The sequence below is a fragment of the Tinamus guttatus genome, unplaced genomic scaffold (assembly GCF_059628265.1).
Source record: "Tinamus guttatus ecotype Peru unplaced genomic scaffold, ASM5962826v1 Tinamus_guttatus_pri_ptg000004l, whole genome shotgun sequence".
In the NCBI taxonomy this organism is placed as follows: domain Eukaryota; kingdom Metazoa; phylum Chordata; class Aves; order Tinamiformes; family Tinamidae; genus Tinamus; species Tinamus guttatus.
In genome coordinates this window covers 11,829,745-11,852,123 of record NW_028288538.1, presented here as the reverse complement: position 1 = coordinate 11,852,123, position 22,379 = coordinate 11,829,745, and the positions used below count along the sequence as shown (strand labels likewise).

The window sequence follows — 22,379 nt, the reverse complement described above, 5'->3', positions numbered from 1 at the left end:
TTTTTCAGCCACAAAGATAATATGCTAGATGCTTTCTGACACTTTCCTGCTTCATCATGCCTTTTTTTTTTTAATAGTTCTTGTATGACTTGAAAACACCAAATATTAATTTCTTCAGCCCCATCAGTGTCTTGGGAAGGTTTTGCAAATGCTGTTTACTCTGAAGTAACATTGAAGAATGTTCCAGCTCTGGCAGATTACACTGTCACCCTTTTTTTTTTGTGATTTTGAACATAATTGTATCAAAGTAAGTCCAGGGCTGCCTCATCAGTCTGATGTGGTTAAGTTGCACTAGTTTCTGCAGACACTGTGAAGCCTGGAAATGCCTCCCTTGCTTTTGATTCTCCAGCCAAATAAGACAGCTATTTGCAGATACGTTGTCTAAGGCAGACACTGAGCACAAGGTCCTACCAAGGCTTAAATTCAGCCTCCAGACCCACACTGAACAGCGCAGCAGCTCTACCTGCGTGTCGCACTGGCAGCAGCACTACTGCTAAACCCACTGTGGGAAAGGACTTGATTTTCTCTGAGACCCAGTAGTGTGTCCAGGATGTACCCAGAGCCTAAACAACAGCTGCAAACTTGTATTTTCTTACTTCACTTTCCGCTCTGGGAACATCTCCAGGTTGAACAATAGGCATCTGGGTTGCCTATTTTCTGGCTAAATGGTGACAATGAGAGTCAGTCTTAGCAAAGTTAGTCCACGTATAAAGAGAAGAGGAGTTTTCAAGAACTCCCCTTCCAGGGACCAAATAGCTGCAGGGCTATTTGCCGCAGGCTCCGTCTCTGGATGTGTGAGATACTGGGTGACTGCGAGTCAGAGCTGCTCGAGGATTCCTCCTTCTGCTTGAGTTTTTAGTACTGGCTCATTTCAGGGGTAGGGAAGGCTGAAGACCCTAACGTGCATGTCTGTTCAGGGTAAAGAGGTAGCTAGTTCAAAACGAAAAAGGAAATGTGATAGCAGAAGATTTAAAAGCAAAGAACTCAAAGTGTAGTGAAAGACCACACCACTACGTGTGTTGTGCTGAGCAGAGACCTGCTGGTACCTAAGTGCTCTAGGCAGCTCCTGCGTGCAGGGGTGAGAGGGGACGATGGAGGTGAGCCTGCACTGGACCTGCCTTTCCGTCTGACATTTTAAAATGCCACTGAGGTAAAGAATGAGGTAGTTTTTCCCTCTTTTCCCACAGAGCATGCTATTACGGGTACAAACAGATTTTGGCTCCAAGCACAGGCACTGCTTTGCACATTTATCTGGGGAAACGATGACTCCAGGCCATACAAATGACTTGTGCTGCATGGCACGCATCTCCCCCGCCACCGTGCGCACTCTTGCACGCAGAGAGGGGAGAGGCGGCGAGGCCAGCTCGCAGGCCGCAGCCCCACGGCCAGCCCGGGTGGCAGGCGCGCAGGGAGAGCAGGGGCGCCCAGGCAGGTGCTGCCCGCGGGCGCAGCGAGCGGAGCCTCCGCTCCGGCCGCGGACGTCAGCGTGGGGAGGGGGCGGGAGCGCAGTCCGGCTCCGGCGCAGTTGCTGAGGCAGCGGGAGCCTCCGCAGCATCCCTGAGAGCCGGGCAGGCAAACTCCTCCTCCCCGCCGCTCGCTCCCCTTCTCCCTCCCTGCTTCCTTTGCAAAGATGGCAACCGAGGGGCTGCACGAGAACGAGACCTTGGCATCGCTGAAGAACGAGGCCGAGAGCCTGAAGGGCAAGCTGGAGGAGGAGAGGGCCAAGCTGCACGACGTGGAGCGTGAGTGGGACCGAGGGGCCGCGCGTGCCGCATCCGGGGCTCGGCTCTGCCGCCCGGCTCCGCGGGCGAGCGCGGCCGCGTAACGCGCGGTGCTGCTGCCGGGGCCGAGGTGCAGCGCGAGGCCGGCTCTGCCGCCCGCAAACGGAGCCCTGCGGCCCCGCGTGCGGCCGGCACGGGCAGGCCCTCCCGCAGCGCGCCGCGCTCCCGCTGTCACAGCCACGTCTCTGCGTGTGCCGGGGGAGACGAAAGCAGCGACGGGCAGGCGGACACGACCGTGCCGCGGGTCCCGCGCTGCGACAAGGAGGGAGCGGCGCGACGCGGTGGGCAGGCCTGCGGCCTCCGCGGAAGCGCTGAGGCCAGGGCGCCTCCTCCCCACGCGCCGGGCCCGGGCTGCGGGCACAGAGCGGCTCTGTTCACGTTCGGTGCAGCAGGGAGACACGGGGAAGAAGCAGGGACGTATTTTGCTCTGTGGATTCTGAGATTTATTTGCTTTGCTGTAGTGCACTTGTTAGCAGCAGAAATAGGGGTTAAGCCCAGCCTTGCAGAAGCTGAGGGGAATTTATTTAATGAGGCCGGCATATATATTGTTTCCCAAAGCCATCCCTGTTCCTCCAAGGAAACAATTTAGAGACATCCAGAGCTGCTAGGTGAGTCCATCCTCCAGCCCTGCAGGCTTAGCTCACTGTCATCAGCTGCAGTTTCAAGATGTGGTTAATGTAATATAAATGACATAAGAGGAGTTCAGCCTTCTCTGCTTCCTATTCAGCAGAAAAATAAGTTGATCTTATTTTTATGGAACTTCTCAAAAACATACAGAGTCTACCAGAGATACAAGATCACACACAAAAAAACTTTTTATTTTGATTGCATCATCTTTATAATTATGATGATGCATTGAAATGTTTTTTTGAGAAAATATGTGCAATTACTAGATTCCTCTGAAATCCTATGGCTCATGTTATTAACAATTTTGCTGGGTCATTACAACTTTATTTTTTTCTGTTTTGATGCCTTTATTGTTGAAGAGGAACATGAGTCTGTATCTAGTGATTTAGATGCTAGCGTTTTAAAAGGGATAGGCAAATATTCCTACATTTGGGAGGATGGAGCTTAAGATTTTTTTTAAAGTAAATAAGGCATTTTCTTGTTTAAATTGAATAATCATCTGTTATATCAGTGTCCCATTAGTAGGAATCATTAAATAACTGCAGATGGCCTCATTATAGAAATGTTACTGTAAATCATCGTAATCCTACAATGTAATTTCTGTATCAGAGGTAGTGTGGCCTGTATTCAACAGACCACTTCAACATATGCTAAAGTTTAATTTGATCAGCAAAAGAGTTTTACCTATGATTGAAGTGAAACTGCAACTATGTGTGTCATAGGCCATTTATAACTTGCAGTTACATGTAAAATCCGTGAAATTATGTTGGAAGGCTGTGTTTACTTATCCATGACGTGATTTCCAAGACAAAAATCTTAAACTACTACGGAACAGTGCTCCCTCACGATATCTCACTGATCAAAGCTTTGGGGCACTTAAATTATTCCCAAGAGCTATTTCTGGAGAGGTTAGAAGTTCTGGATTTTTTTTTTTTCTAATCTAAAATTATATCTTTCACATTTTTTTAGTCCAATCATGGTTTTCCCTTCACGGTTCCCAAGCAAAACAACTAGTTGAACTAGGATTGTCCTTATTTGTTCAACTCATTTTGAACTGCAGCTCTCAAAACTGTGGATGGAAAGAGGAAATAGCAGACATACATTTGATTTGCAGTCCTACAATTTTAAGGATTGAATTCCATCACTTAGAATTTCAGGTACAGACAAGACAGTTTGTCTTGTTGATATGATCCATAGATTTTTAAAGCCAGAAAGGATTACTAAGACCAACTGACTTCCAAAACAGAAAAGATCAAAGGCTGATACCCAGCATTGTTTGCATCAAGTCCACAGCCTCTGTTCAGGTCAAGCCATATGATTTGAAAAGAAAATCTGATTCATCTGGACCCTTGTAAAACTGCTCTAGTTTCTCATTGACTTTAGCTTATCTACTTTCCTGAGCGCATAATTTTTAACGCTGTTCTGAAACAATATTGGCGAATGTTTCAAAATAATTATGTGTTTTTAAAACCTGTGCTAGGCAGGTGCAAGGTTATTATGACTGTTGTTGGAGATAAGCGTCCTCAGAGAACCAGTAAAGCTAAAACAGACAATTCCACAGAGTCCAGGTTGTATTGACATAATGGAAACATGGCCTATTACCTGTGGAATGCTTTTTTTCTTTTTTTTTTTTTTCCAGATATATTCTGGAGACAAACATCTTTTCAGGTGCCATAATAACTATAGTAATCATTTAGCAAAGTTCAGTGGGCAAAAGGAGAGGAAAGATATATTTTTTCCTCAGTGGACTTGTATTTCTCATATCAGTATTTCTCTGATCTTTTTACTTGTTCCTGATCCCTGTTAAAGATGATTCTGTAGTGGGCAGGAATGGTGGATAGCACTTGATGAATTCAGATGAGAGCCTTATGCTGGCACAGTTTGCAAGGCTGGTATTTGTGGAGACCATCTATGGAAAAGCTTAATCCACTAGAAATCCGTTTCTGATTTAGACAGAAATTGTTCACCTGACCCTGTGCCAGGAAATAATCACAAATAATGTTAAGGATGCCCGTTCTTTCACTGACAGCCCTTTCCAGCCCGTGAGTTTTCTTACAGCAGCTCTAGAAAAGAGACAGGTGTGAAGAAGCAACAAAGCTCCAGAGCATCACTTGCCGTGCAAGGCGTGAGCTCAGTCTCCAGCACTGTGCTGAAAAAACTTAAGCATTCCTCTCCCACCTTATTAAAGCATGTGAGTTTGTGCCTTTATTTCAAATGTTTTGGGTCAGGCATTGCCCCTTTGTCTAACAGCAGTTGTGTCATCTTAGGTTCCCGTGTGTACAAGCACACAACATTAGGAAGGGCTGGATCCTAGTAACTCCTCTCTGGATTGAGTCATTTTTAATCCCAGTGCTGGGGTCTCCAGTCTCTGCCCCAGGACCTGCACTCCTTTGTGAGACTTGAGGCAACTCCCACACTCCATGGCTCTCTGTGTGAGGTATATTGGAGCAGGCGGAGCTGCCACGGGGCTCCAGAACACACTGTGCCCCTGCTCAGCCCCAACTGAATCCACAACACTGGAGAAGGGTTTCCACAGATGGTGCTTTTCCCAGATGTGCACAGACGGCTCCAGCATGTGGCATCAGGGTTAATTGCGATGGCTTAAGTTGTGTCAGCTGCAAGGGGTTGGATTTTACATCAAAGTGAGTTTGCACAGTTGGAAATTTGGGGGTGGGGAGGGGAATGGCTAGGAAATATCAGTTGAAAGTATTAGTCTTTCAAGCCTCAGTCAGACTGAATATTTCCCAGTCAGAGGAGATAAGGGGCTGGGTAAAATAGTTTCTAGCTCTACTTGTGGTAGTTTGTGAGGACTTCAGCTGCTCAGCCCAGAGCGAGTTCATCCATATCTTTATCCACTCATGCACAGCTCACCGTGGCATAGGGATTTACGACCTGTCAACTCTGAAACACAACCCATTGGTTTACACCATAGAAAGATATTTCATGGATTTATTCCTGCAAGTAGCATTGCTCAGGAGTGTAGAGGTTTGTCAGGGCAGAGCTTTGAAGTGGGTCTCTCTTAACGACCAGTTCTCTGCAGTGCACCAGGTGGCAGAACGTGTGGAGGCCCTGGGCCAGTTTGTGATGAAGACCAGAAGAACCCTGAAGGGCCATGGCAATAAAGTGCTCTGCATGGACTGGTGCAAAGACAAAAGAAGAATTGTGAGCTCTTCCCAGGTATGCCACTCGCTCCAGAGCTATTGCTGGGCATCTTGAATTGCCACCCAGAATGGCAGTGAGCGAGCTTGCTGCATCTCACAGCTGTTTTAGGCATGTATGAAATGTCAGGGGTCTCACTTGAGGGATAAAAGGAGATGATCTACATAGCAAGCCACCTTCAGAGCTACTGCTAGTTGTTATCATTCATGGTGCTCTTAGAAAAGAGAACAAAAATTTAAATAATTACTGTGATATTTGTAAATGGTAAAAAAATGTCCATGTGTAGATCAGAGAACTAAACAGGGAAACTGTAAGGCATTTTTTGCCCTTTTGACTTGAAGAACTGTAATGAGTCCAGGTACAGCAACAATTGTTTCTTAACAAATATTTCACTTTCAAATGCGGAGAGGATAACAATATTATGTGCATGAGACAAAGTAGCTGGCCTGACAGCATGGATAGAAGGACCGTTGCTTTTTACTGAGTGTTTTTATTGGCTTTTTAGCCAGTTGCATCAAAGGATAATTGAAGGTTAAGTAGGTGTGGTGAGAAAAGCAGATAAAGGACAGAAAAACAAAAATGAATAAGCAATTCGATATTCATAAATAATTCCCATGAGTGCTGCCAGCTCTGAGAGTGATTTGTAATATAGGTCACCTATTGTATTTGTAAGGCCCTTGCCAGAGTCACCAATAGATTTTGTATGGGAAATGTGACTGGCTTCACAGATGTTGTCAATAGGCTGGGACAAATAGTTGGTCACTGAAAGGAAGCAAGTAAGGATTCATTCTAGTAATGGTTTCCTGAGGAGATCATCTTTTCCGTGTGTGCTGTAAATGAAAAATACTGCCCATAAGCAGGCTAAAGGAAGCCCTTTTATAAATAAATCAGTCTTTTAAATCCACATTAGTCATGTCTGTGAGGAGAAGATGTGCCCTTATCCTGGTCAAAGAAATAATTAGCATGAGGAAGCTCTCCTCTGCACTTCATTACGGCCATTGTGCTATTAAGATGAAGACAAAAATTTCATGAGAGGACTGAACAGGGGATAGAAACGAGCAGCAGTGTTTTCCTCAGATATTGGAAGGGACTAACAGTAACGCACTCGGATGTCCTCAGTCTCTCAGTGTTTCTGTCTCTGTGTGCTTCCATTTAGGATGGGAAGGTGATCGTGTGGGATTCCTTCACGACCAACAAGGTAGGCAAGACTTCAGAGTAAGCCTAAGATTTCTGTGCCAACGATAGTGGGGACAGCAGTGGTGGCGGGGAGGGCTTGCAGGTGCCTCGTGGGAGGCTTTGGGATGTTTGGATAACCTTCAAACATCACAGGACACCTCCAGCTGAGGAGTCCAGGGTGTAGAAGCTCACTCAGGTCTCAGCAAAGGGCCTGCGTCCTGGAGCTGGCCTGGCTGGGGTCTGCAGCGTTGTGGCTCCACGCGCAGGGAACGTGGCTCCAGCACGTGCTGCCTTGCCACGCACTGCTGCAGGGAAGGGCCAGGCTGCTGAAACGGAGATGCTCCCTGCATAATATCCGTACCGGGTGCCACGTTTAAACAACTGGAACACTTCAGCTTTGGTGTTCGCCGTGACACAGTGCCGGGGCTTCTCCATGTGCTGCCAGGGCTCCCTTAACACCCGCCACTTCAGACCCCTGAGAAAAGCAGGTCATTTGTAACTCGCTCATATGCATGCAGCATTGGTACCTTTTAAAACACCAAATCCAGTAACCTCAATAAAAGATAGTCTGTGATCAGTGTGGGGCTCATGTATAATGTGGGACATATTAGGAAGGGAGTGACTGGCCACCTTCCTGCTGCTCCCCAGTGTTACACAGCCAGGGTTAACCCAGCCTCACATTGGGCTACAACTGGGAGAAGTATCCATATCTTTCACCAACCACAGTGAGGTCCCTAGACTCTTTACTGTATGCTCCTTTCCTTGCGCTGGTTAGTGAAATGGTGATGCTTGGCTTCATGGAAATGCTGTGTTTCAGGAACACGCAGTGACGATGCCGTGTACCTGGGTGATGGCGTGTGCGTATGCCCCATCGGGATGTGCCATTGCCTGCGGGTGAGTTCCTGAGTTCTGCAGCTGCTTACACAGGGAGCCTTTCCTTGTAGCACTGTCCCAGCACATGCTGACGGTTATGAGCGTGCATGTCTTGATCACAGACAGGAGGACTGCACTCCGTGCCTCTGATCCTGTTCCCGTGATGGTTCATACACACGATCTCCACTGACATCAGCACGATAACATCTGTTGTGTAAGCAGGGCAAATAATCCTCTTCCAGCATTTGTATCATAGCTTAGGAATTCTGCTTGCATGCAGTTCTCAGTTCCAGTTCAGTTGTGCGTATTGTATACATCCTTTAAGGGAGAGCTGTTTTAACCATGATCTTAGCACAAGGATATCTCAGGGCAACACTGAGGATTATCAGCACTTGAATAGATCTTGGGAGAGGGAGAGGAGGGGCAGAAACCCCATCCTCTGTACAGATAATCTTCTCCAACTTCTCTGAGGGTTCGTGTTTGAAGAAATGGAGTTTTTTTTTCCCCAGGGAAGAAAACAAAGAGATGTCATGTTGGCAAAACACCTTTTAAAAGTGGACTGGATGGGGCTGGATGAATTAGACAATGAAAGCGTGGGGCAAGAGAAAGGAATATGGGAAACTATTTTACTGTGCAGCTATTAAATATGGAAGGCAGCAGACTGAGGCAGAGGGACTCCTGAGTGTGTGTGGAGAAGGGTTCTGAACTCTCATAGCTGACCATGTACCTGGGACCATGGAGACCTGAGTCTCCTAGGACTTTAGGAATGAGTCAGAGTGGGCACATGAGGCCTGTGAGACCCAGTCGTGGCTGGTGTAGATACAGTTGGTAGCTGGACACACAAGGCACAGAGTCAGTATTTATGTTGCCATTTTTCCGAACTCTTTCTAAAAACCCTGTCTCCACATGTATTAACTTGCTATACCATCTTTCCATTGCTGATCATATTTATTAAGGTAGATAAATAATTTAAAGACTAATAATCACAAAAAACAATAGAAAATCCCAAGTTGGCTTTATCCAAAAATAAATAAATAAATAAATAAATAAATAAATAAAATAAAACCACTAACCGTAAGATGACTGCTGTCTCACCTCCGAATTTATGCTTTATGGAGGTTTCTTTCAGTGCCATTTATAAACTAAACAAGGGTAAAAAATGCTGGATTTCAGCTGGCAAAGTACTGCAAAGAGAACTGTGTGGTGAGGCATCTGGGGTTTCCTTGTGCAGGGAGATCCCAGCTAGCATAATACAGGGAAGTCAGTGACCAGGCAGGATTTGGCAGCGCAGCACTGCCAGGTGGTTTCCTTCTTATCGCCGCTTGCCTTTTGTCACTGCAGTTTTAACGAGTTCCCTTCTGTCTGTTATTACTATTATTATTCTCTTTAGAGGCCTGGACAACAAGTGTTCTGTGTACCCACTGACATTTGACAAAAATGAAAATATGGCTGCGAAGAAGAAATCCGTTGCAATGCACACAAACTACTTGTCTGCCTGCAGCTTCACTAACTCAGACATGCAGGTAAATGCATCCCTAGCGCTGCTGCTGCCTAGCCCTGCCCAGCTTGGGCTGCACTCGGCCTTGGTGCCGGTTGTCTTCCTTGCACCTGGAGCACTTTGGCACTCTGTGGCACATGCCAGCATGCAGGGCAGCTGGGAAAGCCTCCCTGGTGGCAGTGGAGGTGCTGCAGGTGCTGCTGTAAGGAAATGCTTGTAGCAGCCTGCATGAGGCCTTGCCCTTGTCACGGTTGCTCCTGCACAGGGTCAGAGCTGTCCTGTTTGCTGCTCCATGGTGAAGGGAGCTCTCTGGTACCCAGTGCATTCTCTGTTTATTATATTTCTGCTGTCTTGTGCTTTTAGGAGCTCAGACTAATACAAATAACCCATTTTGGATAAGACTAGATTGGGTATATGCTATGCCAGCTGGTGGAGACTGTTGCTTGCCTAATTTGTCCTGGATGTTCAATCAACTTTGCTTTTGCAAGCATTGTGCTTTCCTCCTTAGTACTTCTTTTGTACTGAGTGAGATATGTGAGCTCAAGATGAAAGCTCCGCAGGGCTGGCCCTGTCTGTCTACATAGTGCTGTATTCCCGAGAGAGAGCAAGGAAGTGATGTTATCCCTGTTTCACAGCTGGGATTTGAAGCACACAGTGATTGCTCAAGGTCACAGGGCAGTCAGCAGCAAAGCAAGGAACAAAACCCAGCTCTGTACAGAGCATCTAAAGGATCTGTTTCTCCAAGAACATGAAAGAATAATCCTCTCACCCACTCTGGCTGTAGCATTTTGATGCTCAGTCCAACTCTGCAGCAAAATAAAGGGAAGGAGGGAGCATTTCCATTGTTCTCAGTGGCAGCAGGCTGGGTACAAAGGGAATACACTTGTTCCCTTCTTTCCAGATCTTTGGAGCTCCGAGGAAAGAAACACGAGCTCTTATTGCTTCTATTTCAAGACACAAGATCCCCAGGAGAAAGTTGTTGTTTCAGTAATGACTCTGAGGTGCTAATTCAAGTCTATTGTCATGGAAACAGGCAACACGGAGGAGCGTAGCTGCCACCCTGCTACGCAGGAGCCCTGGATAGCTAGAACGGTGTCTAAATTAAGTGGAACCTTCTGGAGAGAAACAAACCCAGTATTATGTTTTCTTGTCCATACCTATTTGCATTCCGATTATATCCTATAAAAGGCAGAAAATATTTATTTTTCATAATAAAAAAGAAAGAAAAATTTTATCTTTTTTTCTTTGCAATATATAGAAAAAATACATACAAAATTACACTGATGTTGAAGGGCCTGTATCAGTGTTATATAATAATACCAATAGTGGATTTAGATGCTGTATATAGTGATATGCAGTGATTCAGAGATTTTTCTGACGAATTTATAATGAAGTTTTATTGAGAGTGATAGGCTCATGCTTTTAAGTGAACATTTATAGCTTTGCCTTGTTTCAAAATACAGAAGTGGGCTGTCTAAGCCTCTGTTAGGACACAGTTTTGCTAAAGATCATAGCGAATCTTGAATTTCTTATCTCCTTCCTCTTATGTAATGGCCGAAGGATTAAAATTGCCCAGCAGCTGTGAAGCTGTGAGGGGAGAGGGGCGCCCGGCGAGGCGCGCGCGGCGCTGCAGGCTGTGCCCCCGCTGCACGCGGAGCCGGGAGAGCTGCCTCCATCGGGGTCACATCACGAGTGTGGCGCTGCGGCCTGCCACTGCGCTCGCCTCCACTAGCAGCTGCAGCTCATTGGGATCTGGAGTGTTTCATGCAGGGAATCCAGGCATGCTCCCACCTCCTGTGCTCCCCAGGGCTGAAAATGGAAGTGCAGCCCCCAGGAGCGATTGCTTGGTGCCGGCGAAGACAAGTGGGGGTTGCTGCTTCCCCACCGCTGCCTCCAGCCTGGCCTTGGCCCCGCAGGCCCGCGAAGGCAGCAGGCGGTGCAGGGCTCCCCGGCCTGTTCTGGCGAGTGATGGGTGAGGATCCCCCATCCCACGCTGCCAGAGCCATGGAGGGAAAGGCACATCTAAAAGCAATGACACTTCACTCCTTTCTGCTTTTATATGATAGTTCTCTGAACTTCAGTCCAAAATACTTTGTGGTAAACGTTTGCTGGAGGTCTGGGTTGCCAACAGATCATCTGCTTCCACGTTTAGTTACCTCTGCTCCCTTCCTGTCTTCCTCACATGCTATTGTAAAAGCAAGTCCTCAGAACTGGAAGTCTCTATACCCCATCCTGTAGTACTAGTATTCCAGAGAACAGAGAAAATTATAAATTGAGACTTAAAGCTGGCCCAAAAGATCGTTTAGGACTTTCTTCTGCTGATCTACTAATCTCAAGATATTAGTATGTCTCTACTGCAGGATTCACAATGGTCTGTTCTGCAATTTTTGCAGACCTCTGTTTCTGGGAGTGTTTTTTGGAGCATCTGTCAAACATGATCTGTGTTTAACCTTTATGCAGCTCTGTTACTGTCTTCACAGTTGTGTGATCATTTTCTTCTTGAAGTGCATTTTCTTCTTGGCTTCTGACTATGCACTGGGTTCCCTTGAGCTCTTCACTGAGCATGAAAACAGCCTGTGTACAAAACCGAAAGGTCTCCTAAGTTCGCCTTTGTCTCTTCCATGCCTGTGCACAGGCACCCTTTCAACCTACAGAATTTGTGATTGCATAACAGCTTTGAGTGCCAAGGGGAAATTTTGAACAATTGAGCATCATCAGGATTTAACCGCAATAACAAGCCAAGATCACATGTGCTTTCTGCAAGCGCTGCAGCAGACGAGAGAAGCTGTGAGCTGTGTTCGGTCAGTATTCGCTCAAGTCCCTTCACGCATAAGTGGTTTTGGACAAGTGAGAGATGATGGACTTGTCAAACAACTGTCTAGACAGACTCACTTCCCTTTCAGAAAATCCATGAAATTCAGTTTATTGGGTTTGATCTGGTTATTTCAGTCAAGGAAAAAAAATGTAGAGTAAAACAGGTATATTAAAACAAGGGTGCTTAAATACAACAATTCTTTTTTTTCTTTCTTTTTTTTTTTTTTAAGTCCCTTTGAATTCCAGCAACCTAAGTGTGGAGAGGATTATGTACCTGGGCAGACAGAAATACAAATCTGGTGCCTCCTTCTTTTGCAGGGTATGGAAATATCGACAGAACCCCGCTGACACCAGTTCTTCAAAGCCCACTGCACAAAACTGAGCATTATTTATTTAATAATATGTACACTGTTAAGTAATAGATTTGTCAATACTCCTTACCACTCTACCTTTTTTTTTCTGAAAAAATAAGAAACATGGATTCCGCTTAGATCCACATTGCTGTTATGTTTTTGTTTTAGAGTGTAATATTACACAAGCCATTCTTGCTATATGTGTAGGATACTAGGGGTTTCTTCATGACCTTAAAGATCATATGCTGATTTTTGTATCATGCCTTTTCTTGCCATGTCCTGTAGATCCTGACAGCAAGCGGAGATGGGACTTGTGCGCTCTGGGATGTTGAGAGTGGGCAGCTTCTACAAAGTTTCCATGGCCATGGAGCTGATGTCCTGTGTCTGGATCTGGCCCCTTCTGAAACGGGAAATACCTTTGTTTCTGGGGTAAGCTAGAGCTTAATATAAAATTAAGGTATGTGGAAGGGAAAAGGCAGCAAAGCAGGGGGCTTATGATCTTGTTAGAGAGTGCTGAAGTATTTAGTGGGAGACTCAGTGAAATCCACTCATTGCAAACACATTTCCCAAGCTGGAGCAAATTAAACTTCTGACTGTGGGGTCAAACCCACACCGCCAGTCTGACTGCAGTTCTGCTTACTTAACAAATTCCACCCCACACTAAAACAATCCAACTCATGATCAAAACAAAGCTGCTCCTGGGAAAGGAAAAGGCTCCGAGTTAAAGCAGCGGGTTGTGGAGCAAGCAGAGGTGTGAACCCCCCTTACATGGGAGCCCCTGCACAACAAACAACCTCTCGCCTTTGGCTCCCTTCTCGCACCCAGCTGTCAGGAGTCAGGGACAGGGTGTGCCAGGCGCTGCTCTGGGCATCGCAGCGGGGCTGTAAATACAGTACATGCCACCGCGTTGCTCAACTGCTCCCCAGAAGCCAGGGGTAGCTTAGGCACTGGCTTAACTCTAGCACAAGTTGGAGCAGACACAGATGAGGTGTGGCCACATCTTCAGCTGTTGCTAAGTACCCTTTGCCTTCCAGTGGTACCACAGGCATTTAAAGCCCCTTAGTCAGGCAAATACTGCCCGCCTCCCTGCCTTGGCCTGGAGGAATAGACAAGCTTAGCAGGGCCCCCAGGGCCAGTTTGGGAAAGTGCTGCACATTTTCTCACTCTTGGCTGGCTGCTGAGGGACTACTTTCCCCAGGGCAACTGAGCCACAGCTGTTTGGCATTTAACCAGGCAGCAAGTCAGGCAAGGTGTGAAGGTGACTTGCACAAACCTCGGTTCTGTCTCAAGGTGGTGGTGTTCTTTCCCATGTTAGAGGTTGAGTGTGCTGTAAGAACAGGCAGGAGCTGTGCAATGACCTCTCTTAAAGAGGCAGGTTGCTACCAGCACCTTTGCTGAAGGAGCCTGGTTTCTAAGGGGAAATCAGGTTCTTTTTCTTGGAGTGTGATTCCTTATCTCCCCAGGGTGCTGCCTCACAGAGGTGCCTCCCCCAGGGTGCTGTGGTCCCCACTGGCATTGGTCCTGCTGCTCGCTGTTGTGCCAGCAGTCTCAAACCCTGGGTTGGGAGATTCCACTTGTGCTCTGAGTCAAAATCCCATCTATGCACAATAAACCCGACCTCTCCTGTTATGGCTCTTTTATTTGGCTGGCCCATCATGAGCCTAACAGACTGGCCCGGTTTGTCCACCACTAGCACAGCTGCTCTGAAGCGTGACCGAAAGCTAATTCCACCGGAGTGCATTAGTCTTGCCAGGCTTTCCTGTAACTCAGTTTACTTCCCAGAAAGGACAGATTCATTTTCCATGAGAACAGTTCAGCTTATTATAGGGTAAAGAATCACAAGCAGCTATGGTACTACTAAGAGAATATGTAATACTTGCATCAATATAGCAGCATGGGCATGTCTGTGCTTACAGGGACTTAACTCATCAAACTCAGAATACTGCCTCAGCAAAGATTCATCTTACATTGATTTGATATGGATATAGCCAAAGCATTAGCCAGTAGAACCTGAAGTTATAGTGGCATAGAGACACTCACTGCCTTATGGCTACATAATAAAGTAAGCTTGAGGCACAATAAGCAGTTCTAGTACTACAGCACGTAGACTTGCTACTGTTAAATTTAACTACTTAACTAAAAATCACAGTCCTCCTTAGGAAGTTGGGTGATCTCAGGGCTGAGCCCCTGCGTTTTGTTCTCAGTGTTCGCTGAGCACTGTTCCTTGGGGCAAACTTGGTAGTACGTAGGGAGCCCATCTCTCCACAGATGGTTGCTGATTTCTCCTTCAAAACCTTAGGGATCAAAACACCATCTTGTCAGATTGGTCTTGCCCCCAAACTCCCAGAGAGGTCAGTAAGAATGATGCACATGGAAGAAATGTGCAGGGATGGGCTTGGGTTGTGCCTGGGTTTGAGAGTGAAATCTGCTGAATCCAAAATGTTCTCCATCCTGTATGTTTTTCCTTATGCAGAAACTACAAACTGGTACAGAAAGAGAGATTTGAATTGTGAGGAGATAGTTTAGTTTAAGTAGTAATTATATCTGCTTAAAAATAAATAATGCGTGTGCTGCTCAGCAGAATGTGCTTACTAGGCAGGAGGCTTGGCCTGCACCATGCTCCTCACGTATCTTTGGGACTTTTGGGACCTGCACAGAAAGGCAGAGGTCCCCTGAGCTAAGCCTGCTTACTGCCTTCCCTTTAGCAAGATCATACTTATAAAAATCTCCCTTGAGAAAACCCCTGTGTTCTTTCTCCTGTCACCGTATTGTGACAGTAATGAGACACCGCAGCTGAGAATGAGACCAGAGCTGGTCCTTCGTGTAAGAGATGGTCCCTACTCTGAGGACTGAGCATTAAATGATTCCCCTGAAGCACAGCTTGGAAGGACAGCTTAGATTTCCATGATGAGATGAAATGGCCTTATACATCTTTCATCTAACCAGCACACAAGCCACAACAGGAGGTAAATCTATTGGGAGGGTAAGCAGGGGGACCCTCCAGATACAGTTATTTCATTTCTATTTCAGTGTATAAAAAGAATTTCCCATAAAACTCTAAGTGCTGGGTATTAATTTTTTATATCAGGCACGTTAAGTGGTAGAGCATGAGTCAGTCTTGCAGCTTGGTGTGTTGGTGGGACTTGCAGGACGCAGGTATGGCAGCAGCAGAGCAAGGCAGGGAGGCAGGCAGCGTGCACGGGCACCTCAGCCTCCCTGCAGGAGAACAGCTCGCCGGCCTCCCCGCACAGGAACAGCTCGCTGGCCTCCCCGCACAGGAACAGCTCGCCGGTCTCTCTGCACAGGAACAGCTCACCAGCCTCCCTGCAGGAGAACAGCTCGCCGGCCTCCCCGCACAGGAACAACTCGCCGGCCTCCCCGCACAGGAACAGCTCACCAGCCTCCCTGCAGGAGAACAGCTCGCCGGCCTCCCCGCACAGGAACAGCTCGCCAGCCTCCCTGCACAGGAACAGCTCGACAGCCTCCTCGCATAGGAACAGCTCACCAGCCTCCCCTTGCTGAGTGGCACCGCGGCCCTAAACGAGCAGTTGCATGTGGTACCCCCTCAGGATTTGGCTTTTGTGTCACATTCCTCCAATCTCTAGCTGCACCAGTTTGGGAAGATCCAGGATTGCAAACTCTGCTGGCTGATTCTCCTCAGAGCTGTCATGTTCAGAGCCCTGCGCACGTTACTGGGCTTGAGCACACACATAAGACACGAGGGGTGAATGCCACCATTTGCACAACCGTAGTGATTTTTTTTTTTCTGTCTTGCTAGGGATGTGACAAGAAGGCCATGGTTTGGGATATGCGCTCCGGTCAGTGCATCCAGTCCTTTGAAACCCATGATTCAGATATCAACAGTGTCAGGTCAGTATGTTTCTGGGTGAGGACACAGTTGTGATGTTGAGCCATGCACTGGTTCTATTATTGAAGTATGACCTCATTCAAGTAATGTAATGTGTTCTGGTCTTCTTTTACTCATGCACAGATATTACCCAAGTGGAGATGCTTTTGCCTCTGGTTCAGACGATGCCACGGTATGTTAATTCAGCAACGTAGTTTAGGAAAGATCTGTTACCTCTCAAGTCAGAGATTCTTAAAAGACCAGGTCACATCTAAAGATGGCTTTAAGTGGCTAAACTGTACCTGTGACACCAAAGTCACAGAAACAACGATTCTCTAATATAACACATATAATGCTACTGGAAAATTCTCGTAAGGCTTTTTGGGTGACCTCTGTGAAGTTTTCTGCATGAGGTATTCTCCAAATAGTCACAGTAGGTTTTCACAATAGATTTTCTATTTTTTTAAGTTTTTTGATTAATTGTCTTACTAGAAGGTATTTGATTGCATTGAGTCATTGATGATAGCATGAGAGGAACCTACCACTGGTGTCACAGGGACCAGCACACTGCAAGGGCATGGGCAGAGCCTGAACACAAATGTGCATGTCCCTGCAAAGGAGGAAGCAAGGCAGATGCAAAGGACCCTGCAGTGCAGGGCAGACCCAGTCAATTGGCCTTAGAACCTCTGCATATTCTGGGAATGCAGGCCCAGGTTGCCTTTGGCTATGTATTCCTTTCCTGTGAGCCTGACTCAGATTTCCAGTGATTTTTGCTGCAATGAGTCACTGCATCCTTGATGTTATAATAGCTCTTGCCAAATATGACTACCTCTGAGGAGGGGACGCAGTACCTTTCGATTGGTAATTCTGGTCAGTGTGCTGCATGCAAAATGCCACTTATCTGCTGGTGCCCTTGAGTTATCCGTACGGGCCAGCGGATCCCGTGGCAGGCAGAGGGTGTCCACAAGGGAGCAGGCTGTCCATGGGCACAGTCTTGCAGGAGCTGAGCTGACAGTAGTTCTAATTCCAAAGAGAATCTGGAAGAGATGCTTGGCACCTTGTTTCTCCTGTCTGTTCAAACACCACATTGAGTTGCATGAGGGTGACAGATCTTTCTGAGGTACTCTCTTCCAAGTGCATTTTAAGTCTGCTCCAAAACTGGCTAACCTCAGCAGAAACATTCCCCTGGACTCACTGGAAGTGGAAAGCTGCTGTGGCACTTCTGGGAGGGGAAAAAAAAAGCATGGCGCTTTTAGATCCTGAAAGCTTCTATTATAAATTAACACCTCTGTCTCTGTGGTGAGCCCAGTGCATCTCTGCATTCAGCTGTGGCACTAGAGTATGCGAGATGCTGAGAGAGATGGAGAAATTCTCCATCATTAAATTCCAATGAGAGCACTCTCTTTTTTTTTTCTCCCCAGTACCACTGGCTCTGGGCTTCTCTGCTTATTAATTCATTCGATGAGTTTTTCTTTCTTAACAATTCCTGACTCCCCTGACCTGAATAGGAGAATGGAAATTTCCATCTTTGCACTTCTGACAGAGGCTTCAGCAGCTTCTGCCTCCTTGCTTGCTTAAATGAAGAAGTTCTTTTTCCTTCCATTACAGACTGGTGCACTGACTGGTATCCCTGACCTGATTTGTATCCTTGGGGACTTGGGGGGAACAGATAATCCTGACTGTCTGGAGGGAAATTATAAAAGTGTGTTCACGCAGCAGTATGTCACCTGAAGTGACCCTGACTCTGTTTCAGGATATTTGGATAGAATTATTCATTAGTGCATAGCACTGGGAAACTTAGACTTCAAATATCTGGCAGCTTACCATGATGCTGTGAATAAAACAGTCTTTCCTTTATGTACAGACTTGAATATCAGCCATTTTTCATTAGTTTAGTCTTAATATGAACAAACCCACCTGGCCAGTGTTTGCTTAAACTCAACATACTAAGGAAGATATTAAGTTAAAATAGTTTCAAAAACACATTTTGATTTGAGGCCTAACAGGCTGCCATTCTGAAAGGCACTGAAGTTTGATCTGACTATATATTATTTCCATGTTAAGCCTAAGTAAGCAAATGGTTAAAAACAGAAAATTAAGATTGTGGAGGTGACTGTGGACTTTTTCTAAGAAACAGAAGCCAGAGATTTTATAAAAATGTGTCACAAGTGATTTTCACGTTGATTTTCCAGATTCGGGTGGCACTGCTGCTGAGACAGACAGGCCTCCCATTAGGCCAGTGGCTGTTTCTGTCCTGTCTTACTCAGCACATGGATTTGCATTTAGGCTTCCCCCTGTGCCGAGGGACTGTCCCGACCTCCATGCTCTACACTCAGTCTTCCTGAAGCAGACGAAAGATTTAATCCTGTGCATCAAATTGGAATCCTGGATTTCAATTACTGCTTAGATTATTGGGGTCCTTCCCATTCACATTTTTCCACAAGCTACTATTTTTTTTCAAGCTACTGACTGCAGCCCCTAGTGAGGCACGTGTGTTGTTTTTGTTTTAATCCTAGTGTCGTTTATATGACCTTCGTGCAGACAGAGAAGTAGCAATTTATTCCAAAGAGAGCATCATTTTTGGAGCATCTAGTGTGGACTTCTCCCTCAGCGGTGAGAACTGGGTTTTGGATGTTATCTTGGAGTTGGGAGTTGGTAAAGATTGTAAAGTTTTGTAAGTTTTAATTTGATAAAACATATATTATTACAGATAAAAGCAACATTAAATACCAAAAGAAATATGTAATGCATGGAAACCTTTATTTCTTTCCCTCTTCATAAAGGAAAAAATATTCCCAAGTAATCTACTTGGCTGCTGCTTACCTGTAGTGACGAAGAGTAGTTTTCTGGCCCCAATGAAGACAAGACATATTTTACAGCTGGCCTAGAATTACATGATAATGATTAAAAACATTTCAAAGGAAACATGAAATGTAACTAAAATATTAAGCATACTCCCATAAATAGTTTATAAAGGATAATAAATGATTAATAGATGGTAAAACTATGTTAGAAGGACATGAAGACAGAGCCATTTTTTTACTACTGATTCAGAGATCAGTGTGAGCCCTTCCCTCTCTCCCTCCCTTCCTTCCCTGCTCCAACACAAGCCCAGAGCTGCCTCTGTCACCCCGGCTGGGGACGGGCGTGCGGCGCGAGCTGCCCCTCCGATCGTCATGCACAGTCACCTTCCCCATAGCAGGAATTGCCACTGAGTAATAACTCCATAATTCATTGATAATGAAGCACGACCAAACTGTTGACCCATCTATGTTCAGCTTTGTGAAGCTGTTCTTGTGTAAAGTCTGAGCAGAATATTCTTACCTGCAATAGCAACTGAAGTGTTTTTTTTTTAATTCCTTTTCTCTAAAGACTGGGCAGATTCCATGTATTTTTAATGCATATTCCAAACTAATTTCACTTGTTTTTTACCCTATTTTAGCTAATTAATTGTAATTGATTCAGCATTTAATATGGCTAGTTCAACTGTGGAGGGCATGCATCTAGCAAGAGCACAGCTGGCATGTGGGAAGCAGGAGGGAGGTCTCCTGTGTCGGGCGCAGGAAATGTGGGTAGTGGCTGCTTTGGTGGTGGATGTCCTGCTGCAGTCTAGGAATGCTACCTGCTTAAGACCTTATTCTGTACAAATCTAATTCTGTTTGCAGGTCGTCTACTGTTTGCAGGTTATAATGACTACACCATAAATGTCTGGGATGTGCTGAAAGGCTCCCGTGTGTCCATCCTGTTTGGCCATGAAAATCGTGTTAGCACCTTGCGCGTGTCTCCCGATGGCACAGCGTTCTGCTCAGGATCCTGGGACCACACTCTGAGAGTAAGCACGTGGAGGACTTGGTTTGAGTGTTAAAAATAAGCAAATAAATAAATAGGCTGAGACGAGTTGTCCAGGGTGATTAGAGGTCTCTAAAGGGACTAATATCCCCTAGATTTTCAACAAAATTAAATGTTTGTAGAGAAGCAACAAAGATCTAGGTTTAAGCAATATTCCTCTGTTATGTAAAACAAATTAACAGGAGATTGGTAACAAACAGTCGCCACGGCATGCTATCAGGACTGTTAAAAGAATTTTGATCTTATGGCTTTAAACTGTAATTTTGCCTCATACCACTGTTACTGACAGCTTGTACCAATAATCTGACTGTTTGTATAAATTTTAAATGTTTGATAGAAGAGGCAATGTCATAAATGATTGTTCAACTCTTCTTTCTGCAGATCTGGGCTTAACCTGAGATCCTGTATCTAAAATCAAATGAAGACTTAGATCCTGGACTACAAAAGCTGCATAAAAACACCACCATATGAAGTATTTACTTAACTACAAAATAGTGATACTGAAACTACAGATAAACACAACTAAGTAGGAAATGTAATCTGCTTGAACACATAGCAACCATCAACTTGTAGGAAAACAAAATGTTTTTAGTTCTCTTTTTGAAACTACCTTCTACTAGTTTAGATAAGGATAAAAAGAGGCTTTTCTCTAAAGTCGTCTGTATGATAGAAATGAGTTCTTCTGTGCACAATATGTATTTATTTGCATGAATTGGGTTTCTTTTTATGGCAAACTAAAAAACAAATCCTGATTTTATTTTATCAGGGTGTAGCATAAGACTTTGGAAACATTCCATAGTAGTGCGTTGAATTTTGATATTGAGGAGTGGAAAGAAAAACAACTCTCTGATGCTTTATGATGGCATTATGAATGGCTGAGCCTTGGTACTAAGTGGAGCTGCAAAGGACCCATTGGGAAGGCACAGGCTGTGATAAAAAGGCATTTTTTGTACAAAAAAATGAATCCTTTCAATCCCTGTTTTTCCTACTTCGTTTTTAGATAGAAGTATGTATTTCATCTCTGCTATCTGAATTTAAAGAATCTAAATGTAGACAAAAAGATTAACTTACGAAGTTGAGGGATATTAACATGATTTGCATAATCATGAGGTACTATTTTAACCAGTAGTTTCTTAGAAATTTTCAATTGTATCACTTGATGAGTGAATTTTCTTTTACATAAAGGGATACTACATGCTAAGCACTAGGCACCATTATGCTGATGGTCAGGTCTTTTCCAAGTCAGTCAAAGCCATTCTATGATCATGATTCTTATTTACATGTTGGCCAATTCACACTACTTTGGCAGGGTAATATAGCCTTAAATGCGTATAAAGGCAATATATTCCCATTTAAGGTTCCTTTGCCATATGAGAGAAGTAAAAGTTAATGTAAATACAGTTCAGACCTTAGAAGCCAAATTGTACAGTTCTTGCTCTAACAGATCTCTCACTGAAGCAAAGGCAGTTTTGTCATAACTGGTCCTCAGCATGAACAGCAGTGAGTATTTGAAGAACTGCTCTAAGTCACAGCCTTGCAAACCTGTGACACAGGTACGATGCTTTCCAGAACAAGCAATCCCAGCGGATTGATGAGCAGGCAGGTTTTAGGGAAGGAATGTAACAGGTACATGTGCTGCAGGACCTGGCCCTCTGTGTGACCATCAGAATGTGATATAAACCAGCAGGGCTGCAGCCACGTGGAGCCAAGGCTGTAGAATTAATATATCTGGGTAAAATGGAGGTATAGTTAATTACAGAACTATTGAAAAATTCTATCTGTACCATGCACTGGAAACTACTGAGACTAGAATGAGTCACTTTTGCTCATGTGGATGGTGCTGAGGCGAGCATAACTCGGGGAGTGAAGTACCAGAGTAATGTGGGGCATCAGCAGAGTCTGGCCTCCAAAATGCAAGTAATAAGATGCATATCTGAAATGATGAAAGATATAATTTTTATTTAGTTGGAAACAAGAGTAAACTAACAATCACTGGAGTTGGCTGTTCACATAATTTAGATGCTTAACAACCTAATTATATAGAAATGTTTTTTTTTAACTATATAAAAATTGTTTTAGAAAAGAGGTCTCCACTTGCATGAAAACATCAGGATCCATGACTGATTATGGACATTTCAGGGGAAAGGTCAGTCTTCAGTCCCTAATGAAATAATTCAGCTGTTTCCATTTGGAAAAGTCAACTCCAATGCTTTGCAATATTTATGGTAAACTGTCCCTGTAAAAAAGCTGAATGCACTATGGAAAATGTAATGTCATATAGAGCTCACTGTGCAATACTGAGTCACTACACTGTACACATTTGATCAAAGGTTGAAAATTAATGTTTAGATAGTATTTATTGGTAAGATACTTGTTTTGAAGATACTACACAGTGTTGATAC

The 22,379-nt window shown here is 45.0% G+C and overlaps 1 protein-coding gene across 1 annotated transcript; it reads left to right on the top strand.

Moving 5' to 3' along the window:
* Positions 1-1,523: 1,523 nt before the first annotated feature.
* GNB5 (G protein subunit beta 5) lies at positions 1,524-21,152 on the top strand. Its single transcript, XM_010218176.2, has 11 exons — positions 1,524-1,742; positions 5,449-5,585; positions 6,724-6,765; positions 7,561-7,637; positions 9,007-9,139; positions 12,567-12,710; positions 16,060-16,151; positions 16,273-16,321; positions 18,645-18,741; positions 19,794-19,960; positions 20,359-21,152. The coding sequence occupies exons 1-11, from the start codon at positions 1,631-1,633 to the stop codon at positions 20,368-20,370; spliced, it is 1,062 nt and encodes a 353-aa protein (XP_010216478.1). The 5' UTR covers positions 1,524-1,630; the 3' UTR covers positions 20,371-21,152.
* Positions 21,153-22,379: the final 1,227 nt, after the last annotated feature.

What these genes read in the sequence shown, in the direction of transcription:
- GNB5 (XM_010218176.2), top strand. Translation starts at nt 1,631, where the DNA reads ATGGCAACCGAGGGGCTGCACGAGAACGAGACCTTGGCATCGCTGAAG. An exon ending in GGATGTGCCATTGCCTGCGG is followed by an intron (nt 7,638 to 9,006) that starts GTGAGTTCCTGA and finishes TATTCTCTTTAG; the next exon opens with AGGCCTGGACAACAAGTGTT. An exon ending in TCACTAACTCAGACATGCAG is followed by an intron (nt 9,140 to 12,566) that starts GTAAATGCATCC and finishes CATGTCCTGTAG; the next exon opens with ATCCTGACAGCAAGCGGAGA.